A 20,453-nucleotide genomic window follows, 5' to 3' on the forward strand; every position below is an offset into this window, starting at 1 on the left:
ACCCTACTACACGATGCATCCTACCTCAACGTGCACGACCAGGATATCGGCCACCAAAAAACGAACTGTCGCTAAGAGCATGGAAACGGAGCCCAGCCAGTATGGCCAAACCTCATCCTAAAATTTCTGCAGCAGACTAATGAAAGAAATCCAGCTGGATTGAGGTGGTGCCATGGTCTCCCCTAGATGTACCCATTTACTCTTGGCATTTCCTTAAATCTGCCCCTCAATCGCAGAAAAAGGCGCCAACATACACTGCTAAACTGATTGGACTTGGTCGACCATTTCTCACGCCCCAAAACTGCCTCACCCTTGCTTGAGCCGCAATTCTATCGAAACTGGACTATTGTAACATCCTTTTATTAGGAACCACTAAGTACAACCTCGGAAAAAATGCAATTTTTACAAAACAAAGCTCTAAAGCCAGCATTTGGCCTTAAAAGAAACAATGACATCTCCCACATCAGGAGAGCTGCACATTGGCTTCCCATCAGTGTCCGAATCCTATATAAGACGCTCACTACCACCCATAAATGTATCCCCAATGTAGCCCCATTATACAAGACCACTAGGTCCCTCGGATCAGACTCTAGCACCCATGGTTTCCAGTAGCTGCACCCAAAATTTGGAATTCCCGCCCCACGCATATCAGAAACAAGTCCTCCCATTGGGGCTTCAAGAGCCTTGTCAAACCTGGCTCTTTAACCAGTTTTAACCATAAGTCTGACCTGGCCACGGAACTCTGCCCTCCCCTGTCTCACCCTGCTTCCTGACCTGTTTGACTTAACGCTGCCTTCCTTTTCTCTTTGTACTATAAGCATGCTTGCCTTGAACGGAGACATCTCCGCTCTCTTACTGTATCCCTTTACTATCACATGGTAATTTTCTAGGTAACCAGTGAAGCCTGTACCATGTAAACTACACTGTGATGCCTCTGGGTTTGGTCGAGTAACAAATGCAATAAATAAAAATAAATGGTGCAAAGGTTTTGGGGCCAGGCAATTGGGCTGGGCCTAAAAACATCCAGCACACAGGGCCACCCACACAGTAGGTGTATTGACCTGCCTAGGGGCTACAAATGAGGGTGCAGGGCTGGGGTCAGTCAGACCTTGTTTGCACAATTGCCATTTTTGGCCTGCCTCGTAGTTTCCCGAAACAAAGTAAAGGCCCAAAAAACAAAATGGCTGAGAGTAGGTCTTAAAAATGCACAAATAATGTACTGGTGACCAAAAAGGTCCTTTGGCTTGTAATGCGGTAAATCAGACTGCCCCGTTGCTAAAGACAAAATTACCTGCCACCAGCCTACTTGCCAAAAACAATGTAGTGTAATAAAATCGCCCTGTAGTTAATGGGGGTGGGGGAGGGGGTGTAAAAAGGATCCCAATCCCAGGAGCCATATGGGCTCGATTGAGCCATGCTCTGAAAAAGGTTTCTGGTAGCAGGTAAGTCTGACTTGCTAGGCAAGAATTGGTGTAGTCGCACTGTGCGAGTCTACACAAGACTTGTCTGATTGGTATTGGGTAACCCCACCTTTTGGTATAGGTCTGTACTAGACCCACAAAAAACATCGAGGACTAGCTGTGAGACTCTTAAAAATGAACGCTGGCTAGAAGAAATGGCAAGCAGAAATCTTTCTATGTTGAATGGGGAACTAGAGGAGACATACCGGCAAAGCCGACCTGGAAAAGAGGAAGTCAGCAGTCCATTATAGATTACATCTTTGCATCTGAGAATATTCTACATGCAACGGTCTCTTTCAGAGTCACTAAAAACACGCAAAGTGACCATAATATTATATCAATGGAGTGGAAGTGGTGTAAAGGGGAGGAAAGGGAGCAGTGGAGATGTGGTATATCAGTGGTACCAGGGAGAAATGGATTAAGGATAACGAAATACGGATATAAAGGTAGTATCTGATCAACTGCAACAATCTCATGAACACGAGACAATTGAAGCATTGGAGTATAAACAGCTGATTGAAATATACAGAACCAAGAACAAGACCTCGCTAAGGGATCAAAACTTTTACAAACTTAAGTATGATCCGAAGGTGGCGAAAAAAAAGAGAGAACTGAGAAACTCGATCGTCGCTACTAAGGGCCAACAGAACCAAAGCCTGTCAAAAAAAGCAAGAAACCAATATAACAATTGGTACAAAATACACAGAGCAAAGATGGGACAAAGAGAGGCTGAAACAATCATGAAGACTCTAAATCAAAGGAATTCGAAGGGATTTTGGGCTGTAATAAATGACTCAAGCAACTCGGAAAAGGCGATAATAACTAACATGGTGACGGAAAGAAAATGGGAGTGTCATTACAAACATTTATTTAAAAGAAGGAAAGATATAAAAACAGAGATCCAAACGAAAGTACCATGGGATTTGAAAATAGACAGAGCGGACATTAAAACCTCAATTCTAAAGAGCAGTGCGTCGAGAGCCGCAGGACCCGACGGCCTGTCGAATGCGGATCTTAAAGAAAATATCGAGAAATGGTCCGAATTCTGCGATATTTTGTTTCAAGCAATAATCAAGGAAGGAAAGATACCTACAACTTGGAAGTTGGGAATAATCGTCCCAATATTTAAGAAGGGAATACGATCTGAGCCGGCAAATTATCGACCCATAGCCCTTCTCGATGTTATAGGTAAGGTGTTTGCAACCCAACTCCTTAACCAACTCACAAAATGGATTAATCAAGAAAAGATCTATGACAAGCGTCAGTCCGGATTTGTGAAAGGAGTGGGCTGCAGCACGAATCTCCTAATATTAAATCTATTAAAAATAGACGCCATACGAACAGGACAAAAAATATATCTGGCTTTCATCGACATGGCAAATGCGTTTGATGGTGTAAACAGGGAAATCTTGTGGCGTAAACTAAAAGAGAGGGCTGTCATGGAAGCTTAATTGCGGCTATTAAAGAACTTTACTCAGACACCTGTATTCAAGTAAGGCTAGACAGCGACGGAAATCTGTCCAAATCAATACCCACAGAGAGAGGTGTCAAACAGGGCTGCCCGTTAGGGGCGACCCTGTTCAATTTCTACATTTTAGAGGTCGGAAGTGCCCTGGCAAACGTGATTTCATTCCCACCAATCATCAATGGTTTCCAGCTGCACCACATCCTATACGCAGATGATATGGTGATCTTAGACCATACGCCAATCGGTCTCCAGAGAAAACTGTCAGCTTTAGAGATCTACACAGACTAACTTGGGCTAGAAATAAACATTGCCAAATCTGAAATTATGGTTCTGGAAAACAAGAGGCAAGAAAGCCCACAAGTATAGATCAAGCTGGTTCTTGGGAACAAAGAAACTAGACAAAGTACAATACACCAGGTGCTTGGGTACAACGATCAATTCCAGTATAAATGATGAGCTGATGGTGAAAAAAATCTTAAACAGCTGCAGACAACTAACTTCACAAGGATGTGTATTGCAGAAGAAATTTGGGAAATTCACATATGAGCCAGTGAGAGAATTTTACCAAAATAAAATTACACCAATCCTAATTTATGGGCCAGAGAACATGTTTGGCTGTGACCACAGGATATGGTCTAGGTGCGAAGGACTTTTTTGGAAGGAAATTCTCCAAATACCTCAAAGCACGCCGACTGTGTGTGTCCTATATGAAGTAGGAATCTCCACCCTGAACTCAAGGATTATGTGGAATAAGCTACTGCTCTTTCGGAAAACATATGAAGAAGCGAATCTACCAACTTTCAAAATCCTGATGGGAAACGAGACAGGAAAAAGAATATTGGCCCTAAGAGACTGGAAATATCAATGTAGTCAGATCCTTAAACAACTGGGGACAGACGAGCTAACACTATGGAACAATCCAGAGTATGTAAAGAGAAAATTGCTCGATGTAGACTGGATTGAAATCAGGGAAAAAGAGCTTCACAAAAATCCATGCTAAACCAACCAGAAGAAGCAAAAAAACGGAATACATCCCAGAAATATCTGGTTCTATCTCCATGTAAGCGCCTTAGAAGATACTATTTGAAGTTCCGGCTGAACATCTTAGAAACAAAAGAAATTCTGAGAAACAGGTGTCATTCCGAGGGGCGATGTCCTATGCCGATTTTGTGGGAAGGAAGAAGAAAACTTAAAACCACCTCATCCTAAATTGTTTTGAACTAAATGACCAAAGTGAAATCTGCCTGGGAAAGGTGATGACAAACTACCGGACGCTTTCTGCAGAGGAATGGTGGAAACAACTGCACTATACAGAAAATAACTGTGTGGATTGCGTTGACGAAATTCCTAGAGCAAATACAGAACTACTTCTGTACTACAAAAGTTGGTAGTGTGACTGACTTATTTATTTGCATTTCTAAAGCGCGTACACAGCCCAGGGGCATCGAGGCGCTATTATGACTGAACAACCAGGCCTAGCTCAAAAGGCGTAAAAGTGAGCTGTAGAGCTGTACAGAGGAAATTAGTCAATACAAGTAACACTTATACTCAGTTTCAGTTATACATTATTTCTTTAACTTCAATTTTAAATAAGCATTCTTTAAAAAGCAATCGATTGTAACAATTCAAGTAAACCTTGAAATGTTTTTCAGAATCAAAGCTGGTGAATAATCTTTGGATTTCAATACACTTCTCGTACACCCTGAGGTGACTTCAATCACAAGGGATAGTATTTGCATTTATATATCCCACCAATATAAGTTTGTAGACTGAGTTGCAGAAAGGAAGGGTTAGGGAAGTAAAAAGGTTAGAACAGTTTCTTAGAAAATGTGAGGACAACTGAATCCTCCAATGAAGTCTAGATACGTATTTCTCAGCAGTAACGGTATATAACAAGCTACAACCTATGAGGGACAAGCAATATCAAAGTCAATGGATTCAGAAGAGTGCCTTTAGGCAGCCAGGACAGCCAAATTCATTCGGACAAAGTCTATAGTGCTGATGCACTTCTTGGATAACAGTCTTGCAAAAAAGTTAGAGTTGAGAAAAATCACTTCTAGGAACACAAGCTGTTAAGCCTTTGCAAAGAGGGGAGGGTTGAAATCAACTCCGAAAGTAAGCAGGTGCAAGTCTCGAGTGAGGCAGCACGACTTAGGCGAGAAGTTAAGTACCCCCAAGTCTGAAAAGGTACCTTTTAGTTAGAAGAAAGGGGTCCAGCTGGATTTCGCCTTGCTACAGCCAAGCAGACCCTGGTTCCTGCTCCTTCGTTGGTACTCTGGATGGTTGTCGGCAGCTATGGGTTTACTTCGTTTCAGTGGCACTTTGCAGTTTCAGCACTTTGCAAACAGCACTGATGCTGAATGGTTGACACTGGTTGGACTTTCCTTGCTCCCTCGGTCCTGCTCTCTGGTGAGGGGACTCTGGATTGGGATTTCCTGCTTTTGAAGGGTCCTTGCTCCTGGAGCTTTTGGCTGGATTCCTACCGCGGCAGACGTTGCACTCTGTGATGGACATTCAACCCCTGGCATTGGCCTTCTGCAGCAACGAGGAGGCACAGCAAGTCTGGGATTGCGCCAAAGTGGAGTTTGTCTCTGGGTTAGTTGGTCCCACTAACTCAAGAGAAGTCGTTCCGTCCAGAACGTTTGTCGGTCAAAAAGGGAGGTCAGCACAGCAGCAGGGTTTCACCAGGCAATTCACGGTCCAGGGGGTTGCAGCAGGCTTCTCTTCTGTTTCTTTGGATGTTTCTTGGTCGACTCTGCCTGTAGTCCCAAGAACCTCATCCTTTATAGCAAGATTTCCCATTCATGCACAGGACAGCCAGCCGGTCACAACTAGTTTGTTCAGGCACTCTTAAGAGACAAAGGGCAGCGGAGCTTTTGAGGACCCTCCCTCACATCCTGTTCTTCCATACACACAGGGGCGTGCTTCGGGACTGAAGCCTGCCAAAGGCAGAACAAACAAAGGGCTGAAATCTGTCTCACCATGCAGAGTAAAAGCCAAGAAAGGCCTCACAAACAAAATGGCGAAAAAAGACGACCAGGGCAATTTTGCCAAAATGGTCACCCATGGGTGCTTTACTGCAGCTGAGGGTTCACCCTGCAGTAAAGCACAATAGTAGGAAAAAGTAAACCGCTGCTACCAGCCATTTAAAGTAGAGGGTAACAAATGTTACATGAGAAAGTAGTATAAGGAGCTACAAAGTAACCCCCCAGCACTCCACAGAAGATGTTGTGTGCTGGACCCACAACGAGAAAAGGTAAGTGAAGTCAATTTCACTTTACCATTCTTGGGAACTGTAGTTCACCCAAGAAAAGATATTTAAACCTTAAGAGAAATCTAAAGGATTTATCAGTGGCACTGCACTGAAGGTGCTGTCTGTCACCATACAAAAAGCAGATGCCCATGGAGTTTGTCAGACTCCAAAAACAGTGAAAACACAAAATCCAAATCGGTAACGTGCGAGTGAGAAAGTCTAAAATTTAAATGTCCGAAGTCCATCAAAAGAGCTGTGGGTGGGGGGGTCTCTAAGGTTGATGGTAATTGGCACATAAATGAAAATTCCCCCTAACAACTCTGAACACAACAAAATAAGCCAGACTATTGAAAAGGAAGGGGGAAATATCAGAGTTAAGCAGTCCCATCAAATGGGACCGCAGAACCCCTCTGCAGAATGAATTTCTGTCTTAACTGCAAGTATAAGCAATATTTATATATGCCTATATTTTGTTAGGTGTCCACAATGGAACCAACACACTGCACTTTAGAATGTACAGTTTAGCTTGTTAGTGTCTTGCTGAAAGTGTGTGGAGGGAGGGGCAGCATGTTGGGTGCACAGTTGTGCCTTCGGGGTACTGACCTTCATTGGTTCAGCCCCAGAGCTCCTTGGCCCTGCATCTTCCCCATCGTTGCATGCGTTATGGTTGAGCTCCTTTCTCATGCGGGCCTCTCCTAGTTTACCACCACTGGCATTTGAAATCGCTAGCAGTGGAAAAGCTTGAAGAATCCATTTGACAAGTACAAGTGGTCTTGTGACAACATGTCCAGTGGTGACCTGACACCCTTGTTTTGTTTGTCAAAGACTTTGTTTTCTGGTGTGGGACCCCCAGACATGTGAGAGCTTGAGCCGGACAGAGAAACTCAGCCCTGCATATTTATTTGGGTAGGGAGTTAAAATAAGTAACCCAAAATCTATCCTAGTCGCTAGAAGTCTGCTAGTAACCTTCCAGCATTGCTTTAGCAAGGGCCTATGTCATGAACAGAGTTGATCTATTTAGAAGAGCAGCAGCAGGTCGGGTGCAGAATAACAAGGTTCATGTTTAATAGAACTTGGAATGGGCTTGTGCATTGCATTGACTCCTCAGTTTTAATCTCTCGGTTCCTGCTGCAATTAGATTGCTCTATAATTATGCACATCAAAGTTTAACTTTTGAGTGTGAACGAAGCCCTAGGCCAGGCTGAGGATTACGGTCTCTCTGAAAAAGGCCAACCTTCTTTGGAATAGTGTTCAGAGGCTTTGTGAAGCTAGTGGCCATTTTATCATTGCAATCAGTGAATGTGCCTGCTTTGGGGGGACTTCTCTGAAAGTATGCATTTGCTTGGACTTTTAACCTTACCCTAGGACAAAGCTTGATTCTGACATTTTACAAGCCTGTTGATTAAAAAATGTATCTCTTTTAGATGAGGAAGCTCGCTTTCGTCTGACATTGGCAGAGAGGTTTGAAAAGCGAAAAACTCCTTTCACAGAGGACCAGCCTGGTAATATATTGAATAAACTGATTTTGCCTTGCCCTCCTCATTCTCAGGCAAGAAGCATAATCACTGTGGCACAGTGATTGATCAGGCGCAGTAGTGAACTTATTAGTCTATGCTGGTCCGTAGTGGGAGCTCAGATGCCCTTCTACCAGTCAAAATGATTTTCTCTACAAAGTACCAAAGTCTCTGCAGTTTGTCCTATTGCTACTGGGCAGAAGGGATTGGGGATGCGGGGCAGAGTCATCTTTGATAAGTTCTTCGCCCTCAAATTTCAGAAAACTCTAGATCTTTTCACCCCTCCTGCATCAGTGGTCTTCGGGGTGGGGGTTCTCAAAATGTAGCTTGTGCTCCTCAAGTGCCTCCAGGAAGGTGAAGGCTTTGATAGCCCACTGTATATTCTGCCCAGCAGCATCTGGGGTAAAAGCTGGTGGGGGTGCATCTTACTCCATTCCCTTGTCTAGAACCTGTATGGCACATTGTGTAGAGAAGAGCAAGTGTGGGCCTCAACACTAATGTATACAGGATTACATAAATTATGCTGCTACCTCCATTTCCTCTCCCTAGGAGAAGACCACCGTATTTGCCATTTAATCCAGAGGTGTGTTAGCAGATTGTAACCACGAGCAGCACCATGGTACTTAACGTTCAAAGCTATTTTCTCTCTCCCCAGAAGCAGCGATTGAAGTTCCTGTACTAAAACGAAGCCTGGCCGCACGTCTTGGCCGAAAGATCAAGTCTCCGAACCCAAGTATCAACGAGTCTCCTCAGAAAGGTACTGCTGTATTCATCTTCAGAATTGCTTTAGTCTTCATTGGTTGTGCTGTGAGGCACCTGACAGTTCTGTTCTTCCTCTGCAGGTCATGCCCTGAAGTCTGTAAAGGAGCGCCTGGGGTTCTTAAGCGAGCACAACAGTATAGAGACAGGTATGTGCATCAGTGACCAGGCTGAACGGTGCTCAAGTTCTGGCACGCGTACTACATACCAACGTTTGGGTCAAATAGTAAGACCATAGTAATGAGCTGGCCTCCCTATGATGCAGGTCTGCAGACCCCTGCTCATGGCGAGACTGCAGACTATTTAAATACATTTTAAGGTATTTTTGTCATGACCACAAGCAGTAAATTTGTTGAACACATTGAGATGGACGGGATTGGGAAGAAAAGGGTTGGTGGTGTGCCAGGGGAAGCATAAGCCGGGTGAGGCAGAGTGCAAAGGAGTTAGGTAGGTAGGTTATGTGATAACTTTCATAGCAGGCTGGTTACTATCCAGTTTTCAGGATAAATAAATTGGGCAACGCTTGTTGGTAGAGTAACGTCTTGACAGCTCTCTGTAATTTGAAGCAATTTCCTTCTTACTTAAAGGCAGTCAGTTCAAAAGCTCTTGCCCATTACTGGTGATTTTTTTGCTTCCTTATGCCTGTTTTTTGCGTTGAAACTGTTGCACAAAGCCTGAGTTCTTTCGGAGAGATGTAGCCATTTCTAGATAAGCTGCCCGGTAGATCATGCCCTTTACTACTACCACTCTTCTGCAGTAAGACTATTCTTATGCTGGCGCCTTGGAAGGGTGCTGGTCAGTTGGAAAGCTCGGAAAGCGGGCTGTATTCTCTGGTATAAGCCAGGCATTCCAAGCAGCCAGAGTGCTGCTTGTCAGCTCACTTTTCCCTGCCCTCACCCCTTCCACATATGGTGGGAGGGGTGGAGGGGGGGGGGTGCTGGTTTCACCTAATAAAATGTAAAAGGGATCCAAAGATCCTTTCTACCCTTGGGAATTGTAGTTCTCACAAGGTGAGCCAGAGTAGGGGAACCCAGCAACAATAGTCACTTATTGCCAAATAGTTGTCACAGGATAACTTTTAAAGCCACTATGGGAGATTCTTAAGACACCCATAAAAAAATAAGATTCTGTGAGTGTGGGAAAAGTTCCCACACAGAGTAATGTTAAAGGACATTTGTACTGCACACTATCACCACCGGAGTGGTCCCCTGGCACTCTGGCGGCCCTGAAAGAGGAAAGGAGGGTTAGTAAGAGGAAGCTGGAAAAGTGCAAGAGAGCAGTGATGTGCTGTTGGCGGCCTCGCCCGGTGGGTCCATTGGCTGGGCCTGGGATGTTTGCGGCCGGTAGTCGTGTACTGTTGTGCGAGTCTGTGTTTTTGTTTTGTTGTTGCAATGTAGTGAAGTTTATGCGGTTTGTTGTGCTGTAGGTTTGTGGTTGGGTTTGGTTTGGGGTTTGAGATGTATGCAGAGGGGGAAATTGTTAGTGCAATTGGTTAGTTGGCATCTCTATCCTGACTTGAGGCAGTGGGCTTATGTAATCTCCCCAGATGGGTTTACATAGCACCCATGCGCCTCTGTCCTGATATGGGTCCGTCCGGCCTTCAAGGTCCCTTTCACATCTGGCCCCGTGGTCCGCAGCCTCCCTCGCAGCCCTACCTGTCTTCCCTTCCCACTCATACGGCCAGTTTGCCTGCCAATGTCCACAGCTCCGCTACTGAGGTGTTTGATTATATCTCGACAATTTCACAACACTGGTACCTGGTGGCAACTAAGGGGTGAGTGCAGGTCTGTTGGGTGGGATTAGGGTGGGGTAGTTGACTCCGTCTCCATGGGTGTCGCCTGTGTTCCACTCTATACTCTGCTTCACTCGTCGAGTGCCGTGGGAGCTTCCCAGTCGGTTCTGGGAGTTGTCCGTGTCCACTCTAGTTTAGTCATCCCTTTTCCTTTCTGTTTCGGTTTTCAGTTTGAGTCTGGTGTTGAAGATCCAGGTTTTTAGTAATTTCCGAAATTTTAGGTGATTGGTGTTTCTTTTTTCTTTTGGGATGTTTTTCCAGGTTTTTGTGGCTAAGTGGTAGAAGGAGGTGCCTCAAAGTTTTTTCTTGAGGTATGGTTTTGGTTCCAGGCGGATTTCGTTGCTTGACCTGAGGAGTCTTGTTGGCTTGTAGATTATTTTCTTTTGTAGGAATTCTGCTCCTTGTCCGCTGATTGCCCTGTGCGTTATGCACATTGTTTTGAAGGTGATGCAATGTTTTACTGGGAGCCAGTGTAGTGTTTTTAGGGCAGGAGTGATGTGTTCTCTTCTCAATAGTTTGTGGAGTAGTCTGCCTTTTGGATCCGTTATAGTTTCTTCAGGAGGTATTCTGGTATTCCGAGGTAGATACTGTTTGCATAGTCGATTCTTGACATGGTTAGGGCGACATTGGTGAGTTTTGTGCGTGAAGGAGAGGAAAGGTAGAATGGTTCTTGCTGTGTGGAGGATGAAAATGCATTTCTTGACTGTTGCATTTATTTGTGGTTCTAAGGTTAGGGTGTTGTCCATCAGGACTCCCAGATTTTTTACTACCGTAGATGGTGATGGTGTGGTTCCCATTTCCGTTGGCCACGGGATGGCGGTTTCGTTCTCTTGGTCTTTGGATATGATCATGATTTCTGTCTTTCCTGGATTGATTTTCAGATTGTTGGGTGATCGGCTTGGGTGTCTTCGATTTTGTAGATGATTGACTATCATCTGCGTAGTTCTAGCATGTAATGTATTTTTTGAAGATTCTGATAACTGGAGTCTGGTAGATGTTGAAGTACAGTGAGGATCCTTGTGGCACTCCACAGTCGTTAACTCGTGGGGTGGATTTGAAGGGTTTAATCCATATGGTTTCTGTTCTGTCTGCTAGGAATGATTTAGTCCATATTGCTGCTGTCTGTTATGCGTATGTCTTCTAGCCTTTTGGGTTAGGGTGTCGTGACTGTGTCGAAGGCTGCAGAGAGGTCGAGTAGGATAAGGGCTGAGGTTGTTTGAGTCTGCGTTCGTTTTTAGGTCGTCCCAGATGGATAGCGGTGCTGTTTCCATTCCTCTTGTGGGTCTGAAACCGACTTGAGCTTGGTCTAGCAGGTGGTGTTTTTCTACGTGTTCTGGGTTAGTTTATATACGTAGGCTTCCAAGAGTTTTGCCGGGTAGGGAATGTTTGAAATCGGCCTGTAGTTGGAGAGGTCTTCTACGTCACCACTTGTGTTTTTCAGAAGTGGTTTGATATATGCTGATTTGAAGGTCCTCGGCACAGTTCCTGTTACTAGTGATGGGTTCAGAAGTTTTCTGTAGTATTCTGCTGGCTTTCCTTGTGCGAGGATTGATTTGGAGATGTCCGGGGGACAGGGATCCATGGGTGATCCAGCTTTCTTGCTGTGTTTTACCAGCATTGCGAATACCTCTGCTGATATTTCAGGAAAGTTTGAGTTTGCGCTGAGGTTCTGTGATAGGTTTGCTTGGTAGTATGTTGTGGTCGATTGGTATGTTTTGTATGGTTTGTCGGATGTCATTGATTTTTTCATTGAAGTGATCTGCCAGGTCATTGCATAGTTTCTCTGAGGGGGTTGGGGTGTTGTCACAGCCTGGTGGGTTTCTCATCTCTTTAATTGTTAAATATTTCTTTTTGTGTGTTGGTGGCATTGGTGATTCTGTCATCATAATGCCTTCTCTTCGCCTTTTGAATTTCCTTCTTGTATGTGCAGATTTGTCTCTGGAACAGTATTTTTTTTTTGTCTGGGTTGCATTCTTTCCTCCATTCCAGTTCCATCTTTTTGTTTTCCTTTTTATTGGCGCTTAATAATGGGGTGAACCATTTTGCCATTGCTCTTTTTTTTTTTTTGATGGGGTGAATGGTTTTTCTGGGGTGATCTTGTCAATTGTGTCTGCAATCCATTTGTGTAGTAGCTCTGCTTTCCGGTGTAGGTCAGCTAGCTCTAGTTCTGTAGTTGCGGGTTTGGTTAACTCCAGTTGTTCGACTAGGTTGCTTTCTTTGATGTGTTTCTAGTTTCTTTTTGTGGTGGTTGAGAGTTTAGGAGGTTGGATGCAGACTTGAGTAGGCAGAGTGATCACGAATGGGATGATGAGATGGTCGCTCCACAGTATTTGTATCAGCGGTGCCGTGGTGATATTTCCTTGGCGAAAATTGTCAAGGGTGTGTCCTGCTGAGTGTGTTGCCCCTTTGACTAGTTGTCGTAGTTTCATGGTAGTGAGTTGTTCAATCAATGAGTTTTGGGTGTTGGCGTGACTGTCTTCAAACCAGATGTTGAAGTCCCCAGGATGATTAGGTGTTCGTGGTTGATGGCTATGTTGGTGATGGCTTCTATGAAGTTATCGACGACGGTTGCATCATATGTCGGTCTGTACACCCGGATGAATGTGAAGTTGGTTTTTGGGTTTGCTGTTGGGTGCATTACCATGGTTTCGCACTTGAGGATGTTCAGCGGTTCATCTGTTTTTATTTTCAGGTGTCCTTTGAATGCTATTGCGATGCCTCCTCCTGTTTTTGTTTTTCCTGTTTATTTTGAAGGCATTTGAAGTCGGATGGTAGGCAGCTTTGGAGTGTGATTTTGTAGTTGTCGTCCAGCCATGTTTCTGTGATGAACAGGATGTCAATGCCGTTGTCATCGAGTAGGTCGAAGATCTGAGTGTTTTGACATGGATCTTGTGTTTATAAGATTGCAGTGGAGTTTGGAGGTGTTTGGTTTGGGCTTTCTTGTTGAGGTACTGACTGGAGTTGGTGTTCCCTTCCTGGTCGATCTCTTGTTGAGGTGTAGGTTTTGGGGTGTCAGCGTCTTCAAAGAGTTCTTCTACGTTCTGTCTTGGGTTTTTGTTTTCATCCGGTACGTCTTCCACGAGTTGTGGTTGTCGATTGGAAGTTCTTCTTGCTTTGATGTAAGGTGTATTCGCATTGGTCGGGTGTTTGTTTCTTGTGGTATTCATCCTTCTGCTCGTTTGTGTTGGGTAGTTTGATGTTGCTGCTTCTAGCGTTGGGTTGGTTTGCTCTGGTGGCCAGTTGTCAGCGAGGTAAGGAGTTAAGTAGAGGGATTTGTCTCTTCTCTGTGTTGGTTCGATTCTTGTTCCTGACTCCGGGGGTGCGTTCTGAAGTTAGTCTTTATTTATTTGCTGGTGTCCAGTTGGTTCTGCTTTGGTCTGGTTGTCTTGTGATGTTGTAATGGGTGTGGAGGCTGCCCGCTAACAGTTGGGGCTCGCTCTGTAGGTGGTATTTCTGGCTGATGTAGCAGACTCGTTCAGTCGCTGTCTTGAGGGGCGGTTAGGGGTTATATAGTTGGGTTTTATTCGTGGCTCTCTTTAGAGTCCGTCTCCCTATACGCGGCTCACTGCTGTGCACAAGCAGTGTGGGTTTAAGAAGGATATCTACTAGTTGAAGGGTGATTTTGAGGGGCGCAGCTAGAACTTACGCCTAATGAGGCGTGAGCCCCTGATTGGGGTGTCACTCCACAGGAATTAACTGGTGGGTTCCGCCTCACTTCAGGAGTCAGCTGGTCAGCGGGATTTGAGACCTGTCTAGAGGTCTACCAATGAGATCTGAATATCGTACTATGCAGTATGGAAACGGAACCCCTGCTAAACTCGAGAGACAAGTCAATACAATCTAAATATCACACAATGCAATATGTACACATAACACCTATTAAATTTGAGACCTGTAGGTATGAGGAAAAATAATCCACCAGTAAAATCAGAAGGATCTGGGGGTGACACAGGTCAGGAAGATTAACATTAACGGCCCCCAGGGTCGGGTTCCAAAAACAGTTGCCTTTCCCTGGCCACCTCAGTGGACGATTCTGGGGGGAAAAGTGAGGACGCCCTCGGGTTCCTCACAGGGGTCCCATAAGGGGTGCTGTAGTGAGCATGAAACTAGTTCCAACTGGCCTATGCAGTTGCCTATCTGGGAGTCTGTGGACTCCTTCCGTTGTGCGAGAAAACTTAACACCTTTATGCATCCCTGTTACGCCTTTAGACTACACCGGCTCCATGTTCATTTTTAAGAAAGCCCTTCACATGGTCAACAGCGATTTGCTTTGAGGGGAGAGCAAAGAAAAGGCTCCTTTACTGTAGTGACTTGAGTTTCCTCATCGTGAGAGACACCAGAAGCTGATTAACTGTGGAACATCTCCACTGAACCAAAAGGAAAGTGACGTAAAAGGATGCAGTGATGAGTGACTGTTCTCCAGCATGGGGTCTGGCATGGATTCACGCGTTCATGAATATTTCCTGTCATCAGGCTGGGAATCCGAGGTAAAGAAATCAATTTCAGTTTAATTTCTGAACTGTCCTTCTAAAAACCAATCACTGAGCTCTGGATCATACTGCCGTCTACCTAAGCCCCTCATCAAGCAGCCATCTTCAGATTTTTACCGCACATTCAAGTGTTGGGAGTCCTCGTGCTTGTACTCTATTTTTCGGTCAATCAAGTCTTGTGCTCCATCGATCATCCTTCCGATTAACGGCAACCTGTTTTTCAGATTCTTTAGCGCCTCTCAAGGGCGGATTTTGTCGAGTTTCTTCATGGAAGCTTCTAGAAGATTCTTCAGGCCTTCACCGTGTGGATCATGTCGGACGAGAAGGATTCCCCTTCCCTTTTCAAGCTTTGCTCCGACTGCGGTTTGCGGAATGTTTACATGGATTAAACATTCCCAGTGCCTGTACTGCTTGTACCCAATGCAGGAGGAGGAGGAGGATTGGGTGTTTTGCCTTGAACTCTCGAAATGCACGTTGAAGGATCGGTGTAAACGGCTGGAGGAGTGGCTGCAGGCCAAGGCATCTGCACTGGGTGGTTCCCAGGAGCATGCCTCTCCCGGATCCGGGAAAGCTGCGCAGGCTTATAAGTCCTTTTGAGGGTGCCCCTCCCGCGGGGGTCCAACAAAAGGCCAAGCACCGCAAGTCCACTACTGTCGGGAGCGCCGTTGTGGCTGGCTCCTTGGCGGCCATGGCGCTTTCGACATCCCCAGCTGCATCGGTCTCCAGTCAACGCTCTGGATCTTCAAGTCTGATCACCTGGACAAGCTAAAGGTGGCCCCGGAGACGACCAAGGAGAAGACCAAACCAGGTCCGGCCTAACCTTGGTGGTGAAGGCCAAGCAGGACAAGGTGTCAAGGGTGACCACCAAGACCAAGCAGGACAAGGGACATGGCCTCACCGTAAAGGCCCAGGTGCACCAGACGAAGGCTGCTCCTTCCATCGAGGTGGTGATGGCGTCCCTTTTGAAGGCCGTGGGGCGGACCAGCAGGCCGCCCTACCGAAGGCAAGAGTGTCCCTCCCTGGAGGGAGATTGTATTCCAGCCCATTGAGAAGACCCTGGAGAAGATGCCGATCATCTCCCCGAGACCGTCCCCTCTGGATGCGAAGAAAGGGGGTGGGGGTGTTTAAGTCCTCCAGGGCTTGGATTTCTCCTCTGCCGAGGATGAGGAACTAGTCTACCTCCAGACCATCCAGGAAGACTGTGGCGACGAGGGAAACGTCTGAGTCTCGCCCTACGACAAGGGCACCGACGACAGATACCGCTGAGGAAGGCAACAGAGGACCGGGCCCTGCTCCTACGCCCCAGCTGCCTGTCCCTACACCACAGCTGCCACCTAGAGATCTTTCGATGGACATTCTCTCCACCCTTCATACACTGGTATCTGAGATACAGAAGAGGATACTGCCTGCTCCCCCAGCGGCATCAGGGCTGACTGCCCCACTGACGGGGGGAACCACCATCCAAGAAGAGGCACCTACTGCCTCCTTGCCCCCGTCACCCCTCCTCTCCCCCAACAGGTGAGACGAAGTTGGCCACAGCGACGACAGGCACAGACGGCGGGATGGGGGACCTCCCGTCGCCTCCGCCCAGATCCTCTGCCGGACAAGACAGGATTGTTCCATGCAATGCTGTCCAGAGCATCAGAGCTCTTCCAGCTCACGCCAGAGGAGGGCGGCTTCTTATACCAGTGCCGCGAGGCGGAGAGGAAGAGCATCCTTTCAGTCCTGCTCTTGGATGACATTTGGGATGGACTGGCGCTCATGAAGAACCCTTCTACAGCCCCAGCGAAGCAGGACTCTGCGCCTAAGTGCTTGCGGGCCAAGCTATCGCCGGACTCGGTGGTTTCTGCAGTGGCCAAGAAGTTGTCATTGGGCTGTACATCTTCGGCAGCATCCACCCCTCCTGACAACAAGCGGGGAGAAATTGGATGCAATGGGAAGGAGAGTTATCTACTCTGCAGTGACGACCATCAATGCCGCCAACGCCGTCGCTATTGTAGCGTGCTACGACCTGGAGCTGTGGTTCAAGCTTGCACCTCTGCTGGACATCCTCCCCGACGAAGATGTCAGAGGCGTTGGAGATTCTACAGGAGTGCGAGGTGGCGTCAGGCCACGTCATCATGTGTCCACGGACATCCCAGACGCAGGTTTCTGCCAGATGGTCAATGCTGTTTGCCTTCGCCGCCGTGGCTAGCTCAAGGCCACCAACTTTCGATGGGTCCAGACAAGGGTTTTGGACATGCCCTTTCATCGGAGACAATCTTTTCGGGAAGGCAGAGACGGCACGTTCCCTGGGCACGCTACAGCAGGGACGACAGTCATTTTGTTCCTCAGGGGGCAAGTCTCTCTGATCTTCGAAGGGTTACGGTGGGGGCTCCTCTTCTTACCGCCAACCCTCCCGCTGCTCGGCCCAAGAAACATGGGCCGCTCAAGGCCCTTCGGAGGAGGATGCTGTCTTTGCCAGGGACCCCAAGGTGGCCCGTCGACCTCCAACCAAGTATGAACTGGCTGGGACGTCAGGCCCTCGCCTGTGCACCCCGGTGGGAGGCTCTCGCCTACAGACACACTCGCGTTCCAATGGAAGTCTCTCCAAATACCACTGGTGGCCCGGCAGGGAAACTGATATCCCTCAGCTGCTGCTGGAGGTTCTGGCTATGCTAAAGAAAGGGGCGATGGAGCTAGTTCAAAAGCGACTCCAGGGCTCCAGAGTTTATTCAAGGTACTAACCTTGGGGAGGTGTGGGGGGCTGCTAAACCATTCTCGATCTGCAACGACTAAAGAAAGAGTCCCAGAAGTTCTGAATGGCACATGCTCAGACAGCTGCAAGGGGGAGACTTTCTGTTGTCGTTGGATCTGGAGGATGCGTACTTCCACATCCCGATTCACAAAGGACACAGCAAGTTTCTGTGCTTTGTCGTTCAGGGGAAGCTTTACCAATTCAAGGCCCGTCGGCGCCCAGAGTCTTCACCAAGTGCATGGCTCCGGTGGCAGCCCATCTGCGACTGCAATGGATCCACGTCTACCCTTACTTGGATGACTGGCCCATACGGGCCAAATCAAGAGACATGGCGGTAGACCACACGGCGAGGACAATCCGCCTACTGACGGATCTGGGGTTCTCTGTGAATATGCAAAGTCCTGCTTGACTCCATGGCAGAACGCGCTGTTCCTGGTATCCTGGCTCAACACTCATGCACTGGCGTCGCCGTCGGAGGAGAGGGTAGTAGCCATCCTGGACAAGGTGCAGCGGTTGTTGACTCTGAAAATCGCCACAGTGAGGGCCATCAAGTCTCTGCTCGGCATGTCGTCATGCATTTGCCTCATCCGGCTATGTAGGTTAAGGATGCGCCCGCAGCAGGAGTTCCTAGACGCCCATTGGATCCAGGTGTCCGGAAACTGCCATGACAAGATCGCTCTTGACAAGGGATTCCGTCGGGGCGATAAGGTGGTGGGGCGTGTACTCGGATCTGACCCGGGGTACGGTTTCCCCGCCCCACTGCACCAGGAGACGGTCACGATGGACGCTTCTCTGGAAGGATGGGGAGCCCACACCGCAAGTCTTCACGCAAGAGGTCTGTGGCTGCCGGAGGAGAAGACCTTGCAGATGAACTTTCTGGAGCGAAGGGCAGTCTTTTGGGCCCTCAAATCGGTGCTGCTGTCTCAAGGGCAAGGTGGTGCAGGTCTTCACGGACAACAGGGGCGTTGCTAGGGGGGGGGCTAAGGGGGCTATAGCCCCTGATCTTTTGGGTGTAGCCCCGGATAGAATCTCAGGAGCTACAGCCAAAAGACTAGCTAGCCCCCAGTCCCAACAGTTCCAACATCAGCTTAGCCCCGGGTCTTTTCCAGACCTAGCAACTCCCCTGACGGACAACACAACGTTGTTTTGCATCAGGAAACGGGGGCACCAGATCCCAGCGCTCTCCAAAGAGGCGCAGGATTTATGGCACTGGGCAGTCGCCCAGGGGATGTTCCTCATTCAGTTTTATCTGGCAGAAGTAAAGAACACGGTCGCCGACTCTCTGAGCAGGGAGCACCGCTCTTGCCACGAGTGGGAACTTAGGCAGGATCTAGTGGAGAACCTTTTCCTCAGATGGGGCAATCCCCCGATAGACTTGTTTGCGAAAGCAACGAACACCAAGTGCCAGAGGTTTGCCAGCAGGTTCCCCCAGCAGAGGAGCATGGGGGACGCATTCTCATTCCCTTGGGAAGGCCTCTTTCTGAATGTGTTTCCTCTGTTGCCGTTGTTACTTCGAGTCATCACTCAACTTAGATGGTACCGGTGCAGGATGATCCTCGGCGTGGCCGAGGCTGATCTGGTACCCGGACCTTCTCAGCATGTCCACGTCCCTGCCAGTGGTTGCGGATCTTCTCGCCAGGGAAGCGGGTGCCATTCTTCACCACAATCCAGGGTCTCTTAACCTGAAGGCCTGGCTCCTGCAGCACTCTTAATTCCATGGCTACGCTCTGCCGCCGTACTGCAAGGAAGTTCTCGCCAAGGCTAGGGCATTGTCTACTTTGAAATGCTACGGACTGAAGAGATTTGCTATTTGCTCTCAGAAGATCAACCCTCTTAGGGTCACGGCCCCTCAGGTACTTCCATATTTGTTGTCGTTGGCCAAGTCGGGGCTGGCTCACACCTCAGTTGAGGTTTGTCTGGTGACTATCTCCCGCTACACCGGATCCCCAGGACGACCCTCCTAGTGGTTGCACCGGTTGGTCAGGGAATTCATCAAGGGACTATTCTGCTTGTTCCCGCCGTTGAAAGCCCCGGCGTGGGAGCTCAACGTGGCGCTTACTAGGCTCATGTGGACTCCTGTTCGAGCCTATGCATTCTGTGCCACTCAAGTTTGTCGTGGAAAACAGCTTTTCTCATGGCCATCACCTCTGCACAATGAGTGGGGGAGATCCAGGCCCTCTCCTGTAAACCACTGTACTTGAATTTCCGCAAGACGAGGGTGGTGCAGCAGAAACACCCCATCTTCATGCCCAAGGTGCCATCCGACTTTCGTCTAAATGAGCCCTTGTTTTTACAGACTCCTTCGTCGCCGGCTTAAAGAACTTTGCACTTGCTTGATGTGGCTAGATCACTGAAGTTTTATGTGGCCCACACAGTTTTTCCGTAAAACTTCTCAGCTCTTTGTGAACTTTGGTCCTGTGAATCACGGGAAGGCCCTGTCCAAGGCTTCCATTTCCAGATAGTTCTCCGGCTGTATCTCCTACTGTCACAGGTTGGCAAACCGACGGCTGCCTGGCCGTACGAGAGCCCATTCGACCAGGGCGATCGCTGCTACAACGGCGTTCCTGTCTGGTGTGCCCCTGCTGGACATCTGCAGGGCTTCTACGTGGAGGTCGACTCGCACCTTCACGAAAAGTTCTACTGCGTCGACAGGGAGGAGTCCAGAGTTGGTCCATCAGTGCTGCACGACCTGCTCGCTTGAAGGTGCGCAAGAGCCTTATGTTGAGCCTTGCCACCTCCCGTGGTTGTGAATGTGTGTACTGCTATCTATTCTTTATTCATGAGCATATGAATCTATGCCAGACCCAATCCTGGAGAAGGAACAAGTTACTCACATGTAACTGTTTTCTCCAGCATAGCTCTGGTATGGATTCACATGCGATCCCTCCCGCCTACCCCTCTGCGGCTCTTCTCTTGGTCCTACTGCCACTTTATGTGCTACCAAATCTGAAGATGGCTGCTTGAGGAGGGGCTTAGGTAG

General features: G+C 47.8%; 1 protein-coding gene across 11 annotated transcripts in view; it reads left to right on the top strand.

The window, feature by feature from the left end:
• Positions 1–20,453, top strand: part of ZC3H11A (zinc finger CCCH-type containing 11A) — a 191,597-nt gene that overhangs the window by 80,671 nt on the left and 90,473 nt on the right. For 7 of the 11 annotated variants that reach the window (XM_069633096.1, XM_069633098.1, XM_069633090.1 and 4 more), the window contains 3 exons: positions 7,606–7,683; positions 8,351–8,452; positions 8,538–8,603. In XM_069633096.1, coding sequence (XP_069489197.1) covers positions 7,606–7,683; positions 8,351–8,452; positions 8,538–8,603 — 246 coding nt within the window. The remainder of the gene's footprint in view (positions 1–7,605; positions 7,684–8,350; positions 8,453–8,537; positions 8,604–20,453) is intronic. The other 4 variants (XM_069633095.1, XM_069633099.1, XM_069633097.1 and 1 more) reach the window with 2 other exon arrangements.

This window comes from Ambystoma mexicanum, chromosome 13 (assembly GCF_040938575.1).
Source record: "Ambystoma mexicanum isolate Mex_15411 chromosome 13, UKY_AmexF1_1, whole genome shotgun sequence".
Taxonomy (NCBI): Eukaryota; Metazoa; Chordata; class Amphibia; order Caudata; family Ambystomatidae; genus Ambystoma; species Ambystoma mexicanum.